Source organism: Colossoma macropomum, unplaced genomic scaffold (assembly GCF_904425465.1).
Source record: "Colossoma macropomum unplaced genomic scaffold, Colossoma_macropomum, whole genome shotgun sequence".
NCBI classification, from domain to species: domain Eukaryota; kingdom Metazoa; phylum Chordata; class Actinopteri; order Characiformes; family Serrasalmidae; genus Colossoma; species Colossoma macropomum.
The window spans coordinates 13158312-13177491 of NW_023494805.1; the positions used below are offsets into that span (position 1 = coordinate 13158312).

The following is a 19180-nucleotide window of genomic DNA, read 5'->3' on the forward strand; positions in this document are numbered from 1 at the left end:
GCAAATGGAGTAACTTGTACTTATTGGTTGTTTTTAGTGGAAATAAAATAAATGAAGGGTGGCCTCTGATTTTTGCACAGTGCTGTACTTCTCAGTTAGTAAACATTCTGATGCAAATTGGACTTGAAAAGCTCTTTCTTTTGTACACTTAAATCCATAGTTGGAGTATATTCATGCTAATTTGTTTTTAATTAATAATTTTTCTGATTTCTGATTTTAAACTGAGCTCCTGATCGCTCGCTTGCCGGACTCAACTCTTTGCCTTCTCTTCATTTTACATTGTATGTGATCACTTACATTTAAAATAAAATTGTGGTTTGTTATTTGGTTTATTGGTGATTTATTTTAGCTGCATTACACTTGCTGCCATTTTGGAATTTATTTAGCGTCTCATTGATTTATCATAGCTCTCTGAGACAAAAATACACTACTGTGGCAATACAATTCTTGCCTCAGGCCCGCAAATGAACAACGCTCAGATGGACTTACCATGAGGCCAAAGCCAGATCGGGAGGGTTGTTTTTGTGCAGTCAGCTGATTCAAGTTCTGGTACAGCAGCTCAAAGAGGGGCAGGTACAGCATGCAGATACGGGCCTGCTGATTCTGTTCAGGGTTTGAATATAAATGCACATAAATTAGTGATCCATAGCAGATAGCAGAATGTAAACTACCAGCCAAACCTCTGAAGACACTTGAGGTACATTCACAATGAGCGTTTTCTTCGACAGTTTGCATATTAAGATTTAGTGTCAATAGAATGTTGTGTTTACAGGGATGGACATTGTCTATTGCACGGTGCCCCTGGCCACAACATTTCACATTTTGGCCACTAAAATGTAGAGCCTCTGGCCTGAGTGGCTCTTCTCTTGAAGATTTTTGGCATTTTTTTTCCTTTTAACAAACTCTTCTGGAATTCGTTAACTGTAAATATCACAAAGGAAGTACTATGACCGTGATGGTCCCACCTGCTGAGCTGGTTCATCTGGCATCATAGATGCCATTCCATAAGTTAAAGTTTGCTTTAATAAGCTGGTATTGCACCAATCTCATCTCTGCAGCAGCTGGACAGTACCTAATGAAATAACCTATATCAAATGACAACAGTAAATATTTCCTTTTTCAAAACAACACCTGACTGGTTTTTGGTGCTGAAGCATTTTTAAATTAAACTGTAACTGCAAATACAATATATACACGATAAACATGTTTATATTATTCTGGCCACAAATTCTTAATTTTGGCCAAAAGATCAAACATTTAGATCTGGACATTTTCTTTACAATAAACCAAAAACTAATAAAAGTAACAGTGATCATCAAACATTTCAGAAAAAGGCAAGGTGTCCTTAAACTTTGCACAAGTGTTGTAGATCAAATAGGCTATAAAGATCCAGAAACATATGCACGCAATAAAACATAAATATAAAGCATTAAGTTACACAAGTTGTATAACTAAACATATTTGCACAGTCACAGAATATTACTGTGTCAACGCTAAAAGTGAGGTGAATAAGCATGAAGCTGCCTGTGGAGTCCACAGGATATGCAGTCTGCAATTTATTGATGTCTCTCAGTTCCTGTTACCATGGCACTTTCATCATAAAACATAGCAATAGGATTCAGACTCCTTTTCTCAGAAGGCCAACAATCAAATCAGATAATAAACCTTTGCTTGGCCTTTGAGACAAAGAACAAGTGGTTATGACTAAAAAATAATGTATCCACATTTTCTTGTGCGTAATGGAGAAGTCCATAACAATTCAAGTTTACATATTGTGTAGATGGATTTTACACTGGACCTGATAACCATTTACGACATTTGAATTTATCATATTGTTTGGCTCCTTTGAATTATAAAAGTGCAAACACGGAGCTGTATGAAGACTGTCTGCCTCCACTCCTGCTGTTTGTTTGCAGTGGACAGTTTGCATAACAGACAGTGGCTTATCTAAGCATGATGGTTAAGTATTGTTCAAGAGTCATTTGCACAACGGCATTAGCAGGTTTTTAGGTTGTCGGCCAAACAATATCCTACAGCGTGAATATCCTCTTTTGTGTTTACATCTATATTTTTGAATGTATCTGTCTTAGACTGATTCTTTATTTCAGTGATGAATGTTCCGTAAAGGTAAATACAACTTCTGCTGCCACTGAAGAAAAAAAAGTGCTCACATGCAATTCTTAGGCAAATAAAGCAGCGTGTCAGTTATCAACGCAAATATGGCAGACGACAGCAAGGCTACTGTTTTCTTGCCGCAGAACAAAGGTTAGTGACACTCTTTTACTCTGAAAACTAACAGCCCATGTTGTTTACTGTGAAGAAAAGTGGGTCAGTGTCCTTTTTCTCCATTACCTCCAACCTGCCCGCACTCACCTCTATGACTCACCTTATACATTGTGTATCTGTCGTCCATGCTGTGCTTAATTATCAGGTTCTTTAGAACGGCCACAGCCAGTTGCTTGATCTCTGGACTGCCCTGCAGGCCCTCCGCCACTTCTCGCAATAGCAGCCCCACCAGAAAATGGTTCCTGCAGTAGTCCTCAGTAAGGCTGTACTCCAGACTCTGGTCTGCAATATATAGTATTACCAGTAGTGTCTTGCTGGGAATCAACTTTCATAACATTATAAGACTTACATAAGGGAATTTTGACAGAGGTCCCTTAAGTTGCTAGACAAGCAATATAAATGCATTTCATGCATTTGAAAACATGGTACATATAAAGAGATGCATTTGTGCAAATGTTGTGGCAAGTATCATCTGACACTAAACATTCAATTGGCCACCGAGACAAAGTGGTGATAGTGAAATGTGTCAATATAAAAACAAGGTGTTCCTGACATGAAAACACAGCATTATATTTTATTTTTGTTTTCTGTCTTTTAGCAAGTGCTCTTAATTGTTCTCCATACTATTCCTCACTTCAGCAGGGAAGAACAACAAAAGGAAATTAAGAGTTTTAGAAAGAACTTGTGTTTCGCACAACAGGATCTCTCTGTAGGAGAACTGCTTTAACAAAGCAGGCTTTCTGCATACATTTGTGTTCTATCAGTTCAAATTACCTTCATCAGTTCACACCATATTCATTATTACATAATATCACATTGGTATTAGTAACAAGTATGAGAAACCCCTGATCCACACAAGATCCTTCTGTATCCTCTGAAAGCCAATCATAGAGAGCAGAAGGCAAGAAAGATAACAACGTGACAAAGACATACAGCACCTATTATGATAAATTACATTCTTTTGTGACAGTAATATACATCAGAGTTTCACTACCATGAAACTCAACTGACACAACAGGTTTTTATCCACCTCTAACATTTTGAATTTGTTCATCAAAAAAAAATATATATATATATATGATGAAGCACAAGATGTCAGCATAACAAAGCTCATAATGCATGGCAACTTTAGAGGAGCACAAGCCCAGGCCTGAAATGTTAGATGCGATGGCAGTTAGATGTTCAAGCATGATTAATGGGTGTTGTAAGAAAGTGACTGGCCAGTTAGTGAGGTTATGAGAGCTCTGGCAACCTGGACTTGTGTAGCGACGCTTGCCGGCATCACCTACCTAAGACGCCAAAATACTCCGCCGCGTATGAAATAAAATCTGATCATGAGCATAAAAAACAGAAAACAGAAAATGAAAAAAGGAGGACATCATGCAAGGGAGGGAGGGGTGTTTGGAAGTGTGTGTTCAAAAGGAACAAGAGCAGCATTATTTTGTTGCTTCACTTTACTTGGGTTTCCCAAAAACATTGCTTTGGTAAGACTGTCTTATCTATTACAGGCAGTGTTATTTGCTCTACAATACAGCAGAGCTTTTGACTATGATGGATTTGGGAAACTCAACACAGCTACTGTTGTAAAACAGTGGTTTAATTGTAAAGGATGTCCAAGACAATTCTTTACAGTAAGGGACTGATATACTTGTGCATGTGCCAAATCAGCAAAAGAGCAGTTTGGTGTTTCATTCTGTCATATGGAGGGAGTGAGAAAGAGAGAGAGAGAGAGAAAGGGATATGAAATACCAAACTTCTCTTTTACTGATATTATTAACATATGTGCAAAACTGAGCAAAAGTCTGAGACTTTTCAATTCCCAGTCAAAATGGCCACTGAACGTAAGTTTTAAGAAGATATTTCTGAGGAAATTTGATCTAAGAAAATTTACTTGATTATCTTCAAGAGTTGACTAGAAATTGAGTGTAGGGTGGACTCTGACTTTCGAACAGTACTGTATATCCATAAAGTGAACAGTTATTACATAAAACTACACAAGTACACAAGCATAACAGAGTTCCTAACGTAAAGTTTTACTTGTAGGTTTACTGACAAATATTATGGGGTTGGGGAAAATGGTTGTAGTTACAATGATCTCAGTGCACACAATATGTGAATGGGACCAAAAGCAGGCAGTGTAAGGAAGAAAAGGGTAAAATATTCAATATAAATATATAAAATACTAAAGTAAACTATTACTGACTGGAACCTTACCCTGGACTCTCTGTAACTTAGTTCGACCAAAGGCCATGGGAAGGTTGAGTGGAATGTAGTGCTCGTGATTGCACACTGTCATGAGGAAGTAGAACTTCATTTCTGTCAAAACCTGTAGATGACAAATGTTACATGTCATGTGACAGCTTGGCACCTCATCACTTACTAGGAAAATATGTCCTCACTGCATAAACCTAGCAAGAGCATACTGAAATAATTCAACTGCAGTTTCAATTCAATTTTAAGACGCACTCAGATTACTTAAGCAGTTCAGTGAAAAAAAAACTCATCTTACAACTGAATAAGTAAAGGCTGCATTTAAAATAAATCATTACTGTAACTGTTTTCCAGCAGTAAAGATGTAATAAACAAATAAGAATATTTTGGTGCAGTTTCTAGCCATAATCTTCACTGTAATATGATAGTCACACTGGATAATGTGGAGGACACTCTGTACAATGTGTAGGTGTACAGATAAATGAACACTTTTTCTTGGAAATACATACCTCCACTGAGCAACAGCCTCTAACAAAGTGAATTGCCCAACCAGATTATGCTGTTTCCCCATACACACAAGTTGAGCGGCTCATTGACTTTTATTATTTAGTCTAAGATCACAAGATCAGGAACTGCAAAGTGTATACACAGCTCTGTGAAAATGTTCATTACAGAAATCATACCACAGCAGACCACAGTTCAAAGCATTGTTTTTGTTTTACTAATAAACATCCCCTCCTTAATGTCTGTATTACTAACATACTACTGCTTTGTTGTTTTTAATTCAAAGAACTGTCTGGAATGTGATTGTGTGGATCAGAATTTATAAGTAAAAGGAAAAGGTGCATAACACTGATAACATCTACCACAAACAGTTACCTTTTAATCTTATTGATACCACAAGAAAAAGTTCCTCACTTCAGGAATACATCCACATCTATTTTAGAAGAAGTACGAGAGACCTAGCGCAGGGTAAATTGTAACATGGAGTTTTATGCAGTTTAAACAGAACATGTTTTTGACAAAGTTGTGTTACGACTAAACCTCCAAAATAAATAATAAGTCCATATACAACACATAAACAACAAAATAGGTATTTTTTGGAAGATTTTATGCACAGATTCACCAGAAACACTGAGTGTTTTTTACTAATCCTACAACATCCATGTAAGACTTTCTGTGCTAGACTATATCCAAACAGTAGTATCTAGCTATCAAGCCTTCTCTGTTGCTTGCAGTGGCATATGCTGATCCTTTGTGCACCAAAGACAAGGTGAACCTGCCCTTACGAGTCTACCCTTCTGTGGCAGCAAAATATCTAGCACTGGATATTTGGAGGCCCACACTACTCACTGACCATTCCACATCCCTCTATGAGGAGAAGCAGTGATCCAGAGCCAAACGAGCCTCAGTTCCTACACTCTCAGAAATAAAGGTAGTAAACTGTCACTGGGGCAGTACCCTTCTTGTCACTGGGGTGGGACCCTCAAGGGTACATCTCAGTACCTTTAGTCAGGGAAAATAATTGTACCATAATCCACTGAAATGATATTTTCTAAGTTGTACTGACGCCACACACCCTGTCTCGTCTCCAGGCTTTGTATTTTATTGTTCTGTTTTAAAACATTAGGTTATGAAAAGGTACAAATACGTACTTTAATCTGGAAAAACTTATTTAAGGTTTACAATCAGACCTTAAAACTACTGTGGGAACATTTACATTGTTTGTACCTTGATGAACGAAAAATGTATCTGCACAGAACCTTAATTTCTAACAGTGTAGTGATCCCAGTCCTTGATGTTCCTGTGGGCTTCAAAGGCTTTTTTCTTTGTGCTTGTTGTTGCCACCAGATATGTCTCCCAAAGACAATGTAGGCTGGTCCTTTCCACCTCACCTGACCTTTGACTGCCCAAGCATGCACAGCTTGCCCAAGTGCCCTGTGCTACATACAGCACCTCTGACTCAGATGAAACTCAGTGCTTGACCTAAGAAACCCTCCCTTCCTAACCACCTTGACCCCACAGAGTCAGCTGACCCTGGCCACTGTTCAAGGTGGAAAAAAAAGCAGCAAGCCTAGTGTTCTGCTGGAGGAAGTGAGACACCGGTATAGTACATTTAGTACATTAAAAAAAAGTGATGTCTGCATCACACAGCTGTTTTATGTTCTATGCTTCATGGCAAATGGTTCATTCATTAAAGGATGCATACCTTCATGTCTCTGTATACCTAACAGCATGTACAAATACCCTTCTTTCATTCATACTTCAAATTTTGTTGAAAGTGATCACTGGACTGGCCTTGAACATAGGCAAACTGCAAAGGAAACACTGGCAGTTACCAGACTGCTCATGGAGCATCTGCAGACATGAAAACTCATAAGCAGAGAAAACGGAGAAAAATTTAGAAACCAAACCCCTGTAGCGGGGTCCAGCAGCACCATTTGTTGGACAAAATGTTTGTGATCCTGGTGCACCTGAGACTACAATATAGGAGCAATTATTATTGAATTATTTGGTTCATTGAGTTGAACAACTATGCATTTACATTTAGGGTATTTGGCAGATGTTCTAACCAGAACGACTTACAGTTTAAACTTTTTACACAGGTAGGCGAAGGTAGTGTTAGTAGAGTCTTGCCCAAGTACTCTTACTGGTATAGTGTCGGGTGCTTGCCCAGGCAAGGGATTGAACCCCAGTCTACAGCATAAAAGGTAGAGGTGTTACCCACTACACTATACCAACCATAACCTATGCAAATACAAGTCACTCCAAAAGTAGTTGTGTTTTCTAGGTATTTATAATTTTGCTGAAAGGCGATGCGTTTGTGTGCAAGATCTGGGTTTTGTAGGCTTTTATTTGAACACTGTTGAGTGTTCGGACTCCTACTCACTTGTCTGTTGATAGAGTGAAATTTTCGTCTATCTCAATGTTTTGGTCTCATTAAATTGTGGCAATACGCCAGTATAAACATTCTCTTCTCTTCCTGCAGGAAGACCACTACATTCCTGTCTGGATCGACAACATCACAATAGTGTCTGGGTTATTATGTCATTTTCAAAGGAGCTTTTGGAGTAGGGCTAGGCTATCATTAAAGTCTACACTGCATTTATTTCTAAAGTTATTAAGTAATGAATGGAATGTTATTCTCTTGAGGTGACAGCTTTTTATTTCAGGAGAATCAACAGTCGTGTACACCGTGGCCAGTATGTGCCTGTAGGGGTGAACAGAGGAATAATTTAAAAGCATTTATACGGACAAAACAGAATTCAGGAAGAGCGATCAGCTGTTCATAAACTTGTGTAAATTCTCACATTGCTATGTGTATTACTATGCAATGCCTGTCCCACTGGACAGTAAACACAGCAAGAGCCTGCAGCTTCCATTTCCTTATAGTTCCTCTTGCTTCTTTGACTGAATTTTGTCATTGCATTGCTAGTGCAGGTCAGTTTCTCTTATCACTTGAAACATAAGCTTACTCACGTTACAAAGCTGTAAATTGTTCAATTCCTTTATGCACATCTACAGCACATTTTATGCCTACATAAGTGGTATTACTAATGTAATCACTTGTTTATGTATTTTTATGAACAAGCTTTTAAACTTAAATAAATAAAGATATATTTAAAGTATATGCAGCTGTACAGCTGGTGCAAGTACATGGAATGGAACTTAGATTACTTCCTTCTGCAAGAATGAAACTTTGTAAGCTAATTTGACAACAAAAAAAGCAATCTAGCATACATCATAAGTCAAGCGAGCCACTAGGTTCAATGCTTCCGACAGTACTGTGAAGACAGTAAATGGTCTGTGACTTTAAAGAATAGGGTAAACAGGAAACTGCTCACCCGTGTTTCCATTTTATTCATTGAGTGGTGGTGCACTGCAAGAACACTGACGCCACCACAAAAAATATATTACCCATTGCCAACAGCACACTTTGAAGAAAAATTTCTAGACAGTTGCAATTTTGGGCCCCTTTAAAAACTTGCTTCACCATATTTCCATATGCAGAACCTGTCTCTTTATTATGTTTAGCTCCATAATTCCAACTCTTATTTAGCATGCAGAAAGCTGTAAATATACACGTAAGCAATATGACTGCATATCAATACAGATATTCTGATTTTCATTTGTCCTTTTCCCTGGCTGAAAGATAGAGGGGAGGTTAGTGTCTAAATCACACACACAAACACTAAATTTGCATTGCAGCTTTGCTTAGACAGCTCCATCGCATTTTTTCCATTACTGCAGTTACTACAGCAAAAGCCTCCTTTCTATCAACTATTCCAATATATCATGATTACCCACCGTTGCCTCCAAAAAACTGAGGAACTTCTCTGTTTCTCTGTTTTTGCTCTTATTCTCGCTCTTTGTACAGACTGTGTTCAGGCTAAACCATTGAACATTTACTCAGAGGGGTCACTGGAGGGTTGACCAACTGGAAGATTCATAGCTGCTGGCAGTGTATCTAAACCTAGTCTTGTATCTATCTAAAACTAGCCTTGTATCTAAATGAGGTCTTAATTGTTACTTAATAAACAAAGTGTTTCAATTGATAATCTTTCAGGAAGCCTAAAAAAGATACAATCTTGGTCTGAATCGCCCTCATCTTCCACTCATTTATAGTGCCCCAGTACGGAGTATCTAAATATTATCCTACAAGAAGTAAGGTGAACAGAGGAATAATTTACTACTGGAGTATAGTAAATTCCACAGAGATTACAGAAAGCAAAGCTAATGAAAAGCTACTAATGTTGTTAAAATTTAAAGCAGCTTACCAAAATAAGCTTTTAAGAGGCACTTTGTTCCTGTTTCAAAGTGAATGAAACTAATGAGCAATACCTGTTTACCAGGAGACATAAAGGAAAGAGTGTAAAAAGCAATTTAAAGAATGTATGGACTGAGTTTTATTGCAATGCCCCGGTATTTGATCTAAATCAGAAGAAGGAAGATAATAAAAATGTAGTTGTTGGGTAATACCTATTTCAATTTTACATAAAGCACGTACACCCATAAATATACATCAACATACAGTACTGTGCCAAAGTCAGATCACCTTTTATTTGTTAAATTTCCAATCAAAATGGTCATTAAGTACAAGTTATTCATTTTTCAGGAGATTCAGAAGATTCTAAGACCAACACAAGGGGAAGTCAAAGTAAAAATATGTGAAAAAAATATTGATGTATCACTAGTAATTGTTCAGAAAAATGAATCACTTGTACTTGTACAGAAAATAAGCGGCCTCTCACTCTTGCACAGTATTGTACATATTTCCCATCAAGAACAACTACACGTTTCAGAACTTCTTTGGAAAGTTGGTTATGACATGGGGATTGTGTCATCAAGTATTACCAGCAGATGCTGGCAATGTTGAAATGTTGGCAAGGGCTAGCAGTCCACCTGAGGCTAATCAGCTCTTTGCCAGAACAGGTGATGCACCAGCATGTCACTGGTATGCATCTTAAGCATGTAATTTCTGATTTCAGTCTGTCTGGAAAATACCATTTACACACATCCTTACTGTTGACAATTGTCTTTAGTTCATTACTAGCTGAATTACTTTAAGAGGAACTATAACTGTTTGGAAAAGTGTCACACTTTATGCATGTAATATAATGTAATAATGTAGCCAAATTCTCAATAAAGCTGTTCTCGTTTACATATTTTTTCTGTTTCTGTTGTCAGACAATGGGACAAGTACAAAATAGTGACTGAAACATGGCCCATTAAGACTACATGTCAACCAACAGTCACTTCCAAGCCATTTCCAAGCTGCTGCTTTGCATTGTTAAAATTCTGATTTTATAACCATGACGTCATCTGACAAAATGACTATACACATAATTTACAGTAAACGACTGTGCTGTGATTTGAGACATATTTACATGTAAAATGATCACTGACAGACAAAGTTAGAAGCAACAGAATAACTTTCTTATTTTTTTTCTTACATAGTGCACAACCTCAATCTGGGAAACAAACCACAAAAAGGATATTCCTTCTTCAGCGTGATAGTGAGTGATAAGGCATTAACAACGGTTAAAACAATCAAATTAAACCGTTTAAACTAAAACAAAGGAGGAGCACAAAATACAGATTAGTGATTGGTCCTTGGCTGTAAGCAATGCGCAGCTCACTCGTGTCTATGTAAGCTGCCATGCGGACTAAATGTCCTGCTCTGCCTCTCTGCCACTCACTGAACAGAGTAGACGCAGAGAGAGGTGTGCCTCTTGCTTGCAAGGCAATACTGGAGGCTCTTTTCTATGGAACGTAGGTTAAATTTGTCCAAAAAGTCATTAGATTTGTTGCTTGGTGTTTTTTGGAAAAAAAAAGGCACTAAAGGGGTCTGAAAAGTCTCAAAATCTAACAAGAAAGTTGCTAAGTTGGCAACATTGATTCTGCTGATTAGAGGCATCTTGCTGCTAAAAGACTGCGACTCAATGAGCAAAACCACTTTATGTGACAGAACACAGGTCATCACGGGACCTCCAAATTTCTGCAAGTTGAATGCTTAGGCATCACCTTATTTTAGCTAGATGACTATGCCACTGTTTCCTGTCTGCCTGGTAGAAGGTCATTGGGGAAAAGTTAGTGAAATGTAAATTATTTATACCTGTGAAATATAAATTTATTATACCAAACAAAACTGGCAAGGTGTTGGCATCCAGCTGTTAATCTGTTGTAGCACCGAGGAGTGGTGCTCTTATTTTAATCTTAATACAAATCTTTCACCTTACCTTGGGGTCCTTCTGGCTGAATCCACACATGTAGTCATTTACGAGACTAAAAGCAAATCCTCTATTCATGAATGTCAGGCAACGCTGTAAGAAAAAGAAGACATATTGACCCTGCAGCTATAATACTGAAAGGACATTTAGCTCAAAGCAGTTTTTGTTGAATTCTTTATTTTTTTAAACTGATTCCCAGTCTGGTCAATAAATATCTAGGCAGTGTCAGTTCGTGTCTTTGTGTCTTGCTTAAGACAAATATCCCATGCCCCAATTGTATTAATGTCTGCATTACACAGTTGATTAGATTTGAACAAACACAAGGTGCATGAAAAACCTGTTTCTTACACGGACACTTGAAGCCAGCAGAGCCAATATTTCTAAACAGTGCCAGAATTTAATATATAACAATTCCACAAACTTCTGCAAATGAAAATTAAAAATTCTGGTACAATTACCAGCAAAGTACTTGGTAACACTTTACTTTAATCCCTTAGAATCCCTGGCTTATTATATACTAAGGCTTATTATTCAATAACTACATGAAATTTTGTGCAAACAGACCAAGCTATTCTTAGATTATAGAAGTGTCTAATAAAACATGGCCATTTAAGGAGTTAAGGCTGCCAACATAGAAACTTCGTAACAAATGTTTCATGAAGTACATGTTATAAGCCTGGCATTTTAAGAGGTTGACAGTAAGTGATAGACATTTGTTCAATTTATAACAGTATTATGAAGCATCAGTCCTAAGTAATAGAGCTTATACTGTAAGGCAGAGCCTTGGTTAAAAACAACACATATCTTAATACTTGTACTTTTGTATGTAAACTCTAAAAATATGTAGAACTGACCTATAGTGTTCCTAACTAGGCCTCTATATTACAGTATAGGCTCCATTACTTGTGAATAATGCTTCATGACAGCTTTATTCCTGGAACAAATGTCCATCACTAAAACAACTTAAGTTATCTTGCAATTAATGTCACAGGCTTTTCATAAAAACTCAGGTATTGCTTCATTAAGAAGTTATTCACTGCTTATTCATGGGTTATGAAGTCCCTATGTAGGCAGCCTCATTTTTTATTTGGATTAATTCAAAAAGGCCTTGTGCTCACAATCATGTTTAATTGAGAACTTTAGCAAACAGGATGTGTCTTCAGACACACTGTATCTTTTGAAGTCTTCTGAACCTTATAGTTGCTTATCTTCTATCTATAAGTGTAATAACGGTCATGCTGTAGTTGTGGTTGTGTGTGTATGTAACCGGCATCTTGGGTAAGTATAAAGCCAAACCTTAATGAAGTTGGCCAGGCTGATGTTGACACAGCGGGCCTCATCAGGGATCTCCACATAGCGTATAGTAATGTGAGGCATGATGGAGAGCAGTAGACACTGCAGTGCCTGATGGAAGGAATCTGGAAACCTCTGAGCTCGAGGCATCTATGGGAGAACATCCAGCATTCGAACAGATTTTACAACTTTGCTGTGAGAAATTCAGTACTACATGTGTATGTATATTAAGTACATGCATTGAGAAATGCAGTGTTATAATATACATTGAAGAATTGCTCCACGTATGAAGAACTGATACACAGAAAAACAAAAACAAATCATGGGCCCTTTCGTGTGGTAGTGGAAATTTGAAAACCAAAAGTATCAATGTAAAGTAACACCTAAACGTCTCGTCAACGAAACATTTAAGATGCTTTGAAGATGTCCTCATTTAAATCTGCTGCCAGAGGAGTTACGGCGCGTGCAAGTTCATGTTCACCATAATAAAATAGAACAGAGTGAAGAATCTGAGCTTTCTGTGAGTACAACAGAAGCCCAACATTGCACTGTGATTTTTTCCAAGACCATAAGCTCATATAATGAGCAATTCAGGTTATTATCGTTTTGTTTAATCAGAATAACGATAAAGCACAACTGATGTGTGAGAAATATTTCTACTCATGTGGTTTCTCATTCTAAAAGTTTGTGACACAAGCGGCTTTGTTAGATCACATTCATTAAATATCACATAAGACAGCACAAAGAAATCCCACTGTTAAAGGAGAAAAGCAAAATAAATATAAGAAAAAGCTGATTTTTTGCGTTAGCCTTAAAGGGGTAATGGGGTGTGCATGGGCAGAGATGGGTATGTTAAGTCCATGAAATAAAAATCCTCCCTTTGACTTTGTTCCAAACTGCCTGAACATCTCGGGTGCTGGTTTGAGCAGACTAGAGAAGCCAGTTGAAACAAAATGCTGTGGAGAATTTTTTTTCCGGATCTGAACTACCCTGCTCTGTGCATGTGTATGTCTCTGTTGTTAAAAATGCGTTTCACAGCCCAGATGGTAGGCATGTATTCTTGTGCTGGCATTCTTTCCATATAAATGCACACGGAAATGACACCTGACCCAACACTCTTTAAAGAACAAAGAAGCATGTGTTTGACTGCTCCCAAGCACATACATAGTAGCTATTTGTGTTTGTGAAGGTACATAACACACAAAGCAGGAAAAAAGAGAGAGAGACAGAGAAAGAGACAAAGGGAAAAAGACTGACATAGACCAACTTTTTGCATATGCTGATGACGGCCATGGGAGAGTAAAATGTGAAAGCATGCTATTGTGTGGAGGAAATTTCATACTGATTTACTGATAACTGTGGTGAGGCAACTATGTAAACTGTGATATTAAAAGAAAAAGGAAAATGAAACTGGAAAACATGTTACTTATCAAATCAATATGTAAATCTGATTCTGCTGTAAAAGTTTTCTTTTTTAATCGATCACATTAATGGTAACTTTTCACATGATAATGACAAAACCTACAGTGGACACATTATGAGAGAGTGTAAGCTGTAAGTGAGGTGCACCTACTTTCATACGGTTGCCTTCTTGGAGGTACTGTGCCATTGATTTGCCCATTGCTTCAAAGAAGAACCAGGAGTACTGGAAAATTGGACAAAAAAAGCACAGCTTTACCAATACTACAAACACAAATGTAGTGTTAGTTAATCACTGCGGACAGATCAGGAGAACTACTAGGCCCATACCCTGTCAAGTCAAGTCTAATGTGAACAGAGGTGGGTGATGAAAAACCTGTAGAATTTGGTAAAACTGTGAGCCAATTCACTCCCACTTGAACTCTTCACTCTCATTATTTAAGCCCCACAGAAATACAGTTTATCTTATTACTTTAAATTGAAATCTTTATGATTACGTTCTCAGCAACTGAAGCAAAGACCAAAAAGGGTAAACCTTAAGACTTGACAACTAAGAGAACCTGAATCACAAGTGCCAATCAGAGCTGAATTATATGACGATAAGAAGTTAGAAGTGAGAAAAAAAGAGAAGATACTCTATATGATCATCACACCTTTATGAGCTTCTTGGACATCCCATTTCCAAAACCATGGGCATTAATATAGAGTTGGCTTCAGCACTCAGCACGCTCACTTTGTGAGCGTGCGTGGTCTACCGCTTTACAGTTGAATTGTTGCTGCTCTTAAATGCTTCCATTTGACAATAATAGTACTTACAGTTAGCTGGGGCAGGTCTAGCAGGGCAGAAATTGCATGAACTGACTTAAGGTAATTGTTGCATTCTATTACCATGCCAGGTTTAAAGTCCCTGAGCTCTTCAGTAGGACCCACTCTACTGCCAATGTTTACCTATGGAGACTGCAGGGCCAAATGCTTGATTTTATACACTAGTCAGCAATGGGTGTGACTGAAACACCTGAACAGGATAATTAGTGTCCACATACCTTTTGCCATTTTGTTGTTATCATGAATATATCAGTAATAATCATGTGGTATTTGTCACTAATTCTGCTTAAGAAAAAAGTCCCTGGGTTAGTCCACTATGAGGAAAACTGAGTTACTAAGTCCAAAATGCTTACAGTGCTGCCTGCTGTTTAGAGAAAGAATAGCATGTTGCACAAAAAGAAAGATAATGTCATGCTACTGGAATCAGAAAGTTTTTCATTATTTCTAGTAGGGAATTTGATCATGTTGAGGTTTCGGTGACAAAAGTAAACAGCAAACTCTCTCTCACGCTCGCACACACACACTCGTTACCTTCAATAACTTGTTACAGGTGTTGAAGTCTGCAGTCTGTTTGAGAATGGCAGTCACTGTCATTGTTAAAACCTCATGCGTGGTCACTGAGTTCCCTGGTGCTGGGTTGTTTGTGAGAAATACGTACTATGGAAGAAAATACACTTTAGAGATGTTTTACATAAATCCCACATCCATTTAAAGTAAAATAAAAAAAAATTAGGATGTTAAATATTTCATGTGACAGTACATCATTGCATGTGCAATACATATAAAAACATACATAGAAATGGACCTAAATGAAGCCCAGAACCAAGACTACGTACCTTAAGAAAAGAGCGCAAGTAGTGCTCCAGTCCCTCTTCGTGACACTGGGATACAATGTGAATGATTACACTGTGGAGAACAATATTACTACTTTAGTCCTCATTCTCATAAATACATAATTGACATATTAGTCTCATAGTAATTTCTGAATTACTTCTTATAGTGTTAATGGTGCTGTACAAATACACTCAGCTCATAATTTTCCATACTAGGTTCATGATCCAACACCTCATTATTTGAATAGAGAAAATAATGACTATCCATGTTGCACGAATTACAGATGAGACTGGAGTTAAGAGTGTGACACATGACCATGTTGTATGGTCATGTTGTACTGTTGCACCCCTAGTTACTTATTAGCCTTGAGGTTAAAAACTGAATAATCAGCCTAGAAGTTAAGGTGCTAACAAATTAAAGGGTCAGAAAAGATTGTTTTTTCAAAACAGCTTTGAGGAGAAGACTGACCGTGTGGTGTTAACTGCGATCTCTTGAGGCTCTTTGCTTGCCATAGTGAGAACCTGGAAGAGCTGCACCAGCACAGTGGGCAGGAACTTAATGATGACCTGAGTCTCCACAGCATGCAGGCACTGCCACAGGACCAGAAAAAATATTTAAAAATTTTATATATAATAATATTTTTAAAATATATTTTTTTACGTTTGTCTTTGCAGTTTTACATTACAAACTACGGTTTGTCCCTTGCCCCTTGTATTGTAAGGCATTTACAGGCACAAACACTCAGTAGGTTAAAAAGCTACTTTTTATGGTTACATACAAAAAAGGACATGCTGTACAGTCACATTCAAGTGAATACTGTTAAATTTACAATAAAATAAAATCTATATTATCGTATAGGGGTATGTTCTGTGGTCTGACCCGATCACTATTCTTTATGGTCTCGTTCAGTAAACTCTCTCACCTTTAGGTATTTGATGAGCTCTGCTGAGCTCCCCTCTGATGCGGACCTCATCAGCTGGCAGTACTGGAAGAAATTCTGGAGGTGCGAATCCTAGATTGGGTCAATACCAAAACTAAGTTTCTGCTATTGTGTTTTTCAACAGAGGCAAAGATAGATGTTGAGGGATTTTAATACACATTTAAATGAACTGAAATGATGTGGATGTTACCGACTCATTGAGCCTTACACACCTGAGTGTAAATTGTTGACGCTGCATAGGTTTTCACTTTGAACAGGGGCTTGGCATTCTCCACCCATTTGATGTCCGGTGATGACTTGAGGCAGAAATAAAGATTATTAATTATCAACGTACAGCAGCATTCAGTAATATTCTGCACTGTGGGTCTCACTCATTTCTCAACATGTGTTTGATTCTAAACGTAGTGTGCGTGATTTAGCTTGTTTTTGCAGCTTGTATGCAGTAGATTAGACTATGTCGTATTCAATCGTTGAATTATTTCTCATTTTAGGACGCATCAACACATTTGTCCAGGTTGCATTTCAGAAATGAGGATCAACTAGGTGCAATAACAATGCTTTTGTCTTTCTACTGAGATGAAATTTCGCATTACGTATGCTTTTTCCACTAATTAAGAACTTCACTAGTCAGCAAGCATGAATAGTGCATTGTGCTCTGTTACATTTATAGGGCAGGTATTCACTGCAGGAGTTTCCACCAGATATACAAGCTGCCTCCTTTCATAAAAAGTGACTTATATAATTAAGCATCACATGAATGAATTAATTAATAATTTAAATCTAGTGAAGCCTAAAAAAATAATAATAAGACATCCCTTTTTAATTGCACTGTAGACTTTAAAGCAACAAGCTGAATTGACAAGAACAGAAACACACTAAATACTTGATGATGATCCATGAAAAAAATTGGAATTAGTCAACCAAAAAACATCTATTCAAGATAGATTGTGATGGGTAACTAGTCCAAGAAGAGGGGAAGCCCTAATTTTGTACAGAATACTGATGGTCTGTGTAGCATTTTAAAACAAACTTAGTATTAAATATTAACTGAAAAGTGGAAGGGCAATAGCAAAACCTACCTTTTTGGAGTCTTGGTTCTTGTCATAAAGGTAGCCAGCAGGTAAATTTGCAGAAACAGGAAGCTGTAGATCTGAAAACTGTATCCTCCCATCCTTGAGCAAAGGACTCCATGCATATCCCACTGTAAAACACCACAGTCTGTTTTTAGGGACTAGTTTAACAACAATACATACACACAGGCACATACACACAAGAAATACATGAAATAGACAAGATATCAGAGATTATATTGCAATGATATTGTTACATATTGCGATTCACAATATATTACAAATGCACTGGTGAATTAACAGTGTGACAGGGTTAAAGATCGGATGACACAATTGTTTTGATGAATCAGGGGAAGAGCTTGCCTTTTCCAAGGGGGGGTGCAAGTTACAGAAATTGGATAGTCCACAGTATCCAAAGGCAAAAACTTAGTAAATATGTGTCTGAGCCAACATGTAATAATAATTGCTGCTGTGGAAAAAAATAGTTTTACTCAATGAAATATTTTAGTAGACATAGCTCCTTCTATCTGAGTGTATCAATTTAGGCTATATTTAGGCTATAGCCTATTTCTCGTTATTAGAAGAACATGACTATATGTCAGTGGTGTTATTATTGGTGCTCGAAAACAAGCTGCATGACTCTGTGTGACCACTGAGTCTACACAGAATGGCAGATTGAAGAACAAGACAATAGCTACTGCTAACATGAGCAAATTGGAAAAATATACGTTGCTATATTACAAATGATATTATTATACTCTCAAAGCTTGTCTATATATTTGCCCACTGAAGCTCAGAAATAGATAAGTATTTATCTGGACCTTTAAGTGATCAAGATACTCACAGAACACAGTACAAAACAATACAGGTTTTTAGAGGGGTCATTTGTACATTACAGACTTCTGCAATATCCGTCTTGCAAAGATCAACAATTAACAAACATTTTGTGAAGCCTTATTGCATGCACACTCTTACCCAGTGTTTCCACTCCCTCTCGCTTCTTGGAACTGGCTTTGTTGCTGAGCTCACAGCTGATGTGGTAGAATGTGAAGAGAATGTGGTGCTTCTCATGAACGTGGACTGGCAACTCGATTTTAATCTGTATAGGTAGGTTTAAGGGAGACGTAAGGGTTTCGTTGTATCAGGTCATTATAACACAACTTTAATAACCAGTACCCTAATAATCATTTCTTATTTAAATTTGATGTATGATTTCTGACATCTATATGATAACAGCATCAGTGTAATTGAGATTATATGCTTGTTTTTAATCTTTTTCTTTAGTGAGAATCTGATTAACGCAACGAAACTCAATTCTTCTTTTCGCCACAAGATGGCATCCAACACAACTTCAAAACACTGTGGAATGGGGTGAGGACATCTCTTGGTAACACCAGACATAATTCAGCCTGCTGCTCTTGTTTGGCATTAGAAAACTAAATTTAATCTCAAACTTTTAGTTAAAAAAAGCAAAAACTAGAATGTTCATTGCTCAAGGGTTTTTGTTTTTTGAGTGGGGTGGTCTTGGGACTTATGGAGAACCCCAACTTAGATACCTTAATATAGTGTAC

The 19180-nt window shown here is 37.5% G+C and overlaps 1 protein-coding gene across 2 annotated transcripts in view; it reads right to left on the reverse strand.

Moving 5' to 3' along the window:
* Positions 1-19180, reverse strand: part of dock11 (dedicator of cytokinesis 11) — an 87817-nt gene that overhangs the window by 33639 nt on the left and 34998 nt on the right. Inside the window, exons 20-33 of one of the 2 annotated variants that reach the window (XM_036596279.1) lie at positions 18585-18708; positions 17619-17740; positions 16752-16835; positions 16522-16611; positions 16068-16189; positions 15602-15671; positions 15297-15422; positions 14095-14166; positions 12525-12671; positions 11238-11321; positions 4501-4612; positions 3576-3614; positions 2387-2568; positions 490-603 (exon numbers count right to left, since the gene is read on the reverse strand). In XM_036596279.1, the coding sequence (XP_036452172.1) occupies positions 490-603; positions 2387-2568; positions 3576-3614; positions 4501-4612; positions 11238-11321; positions 12525-12671; positions 14095-14166; positions 15297-15422; positions 15602-15671; positions 16068-16189; positions 16522-16611; positions 16752-16835; positions 17619-17740; positions 18585-18708 (1488 nt within the window). The remainder of the gene's footprint in view (positions 1-489; positions 604-2386; positions 2569-3575; positions 3615-4500; positions 4613-11237; positions 11322-12524; positions 12672-14094; positions 14167-15296; positions 15423-15601; positions 15672-16067; positions 16190-16521; positions 16612-16751; positions 16836-17618; positions 17741-18584; positions 18709-19180) is intronic. The other variant, XM_036596280.1, reaches the window with a different exon arrangement.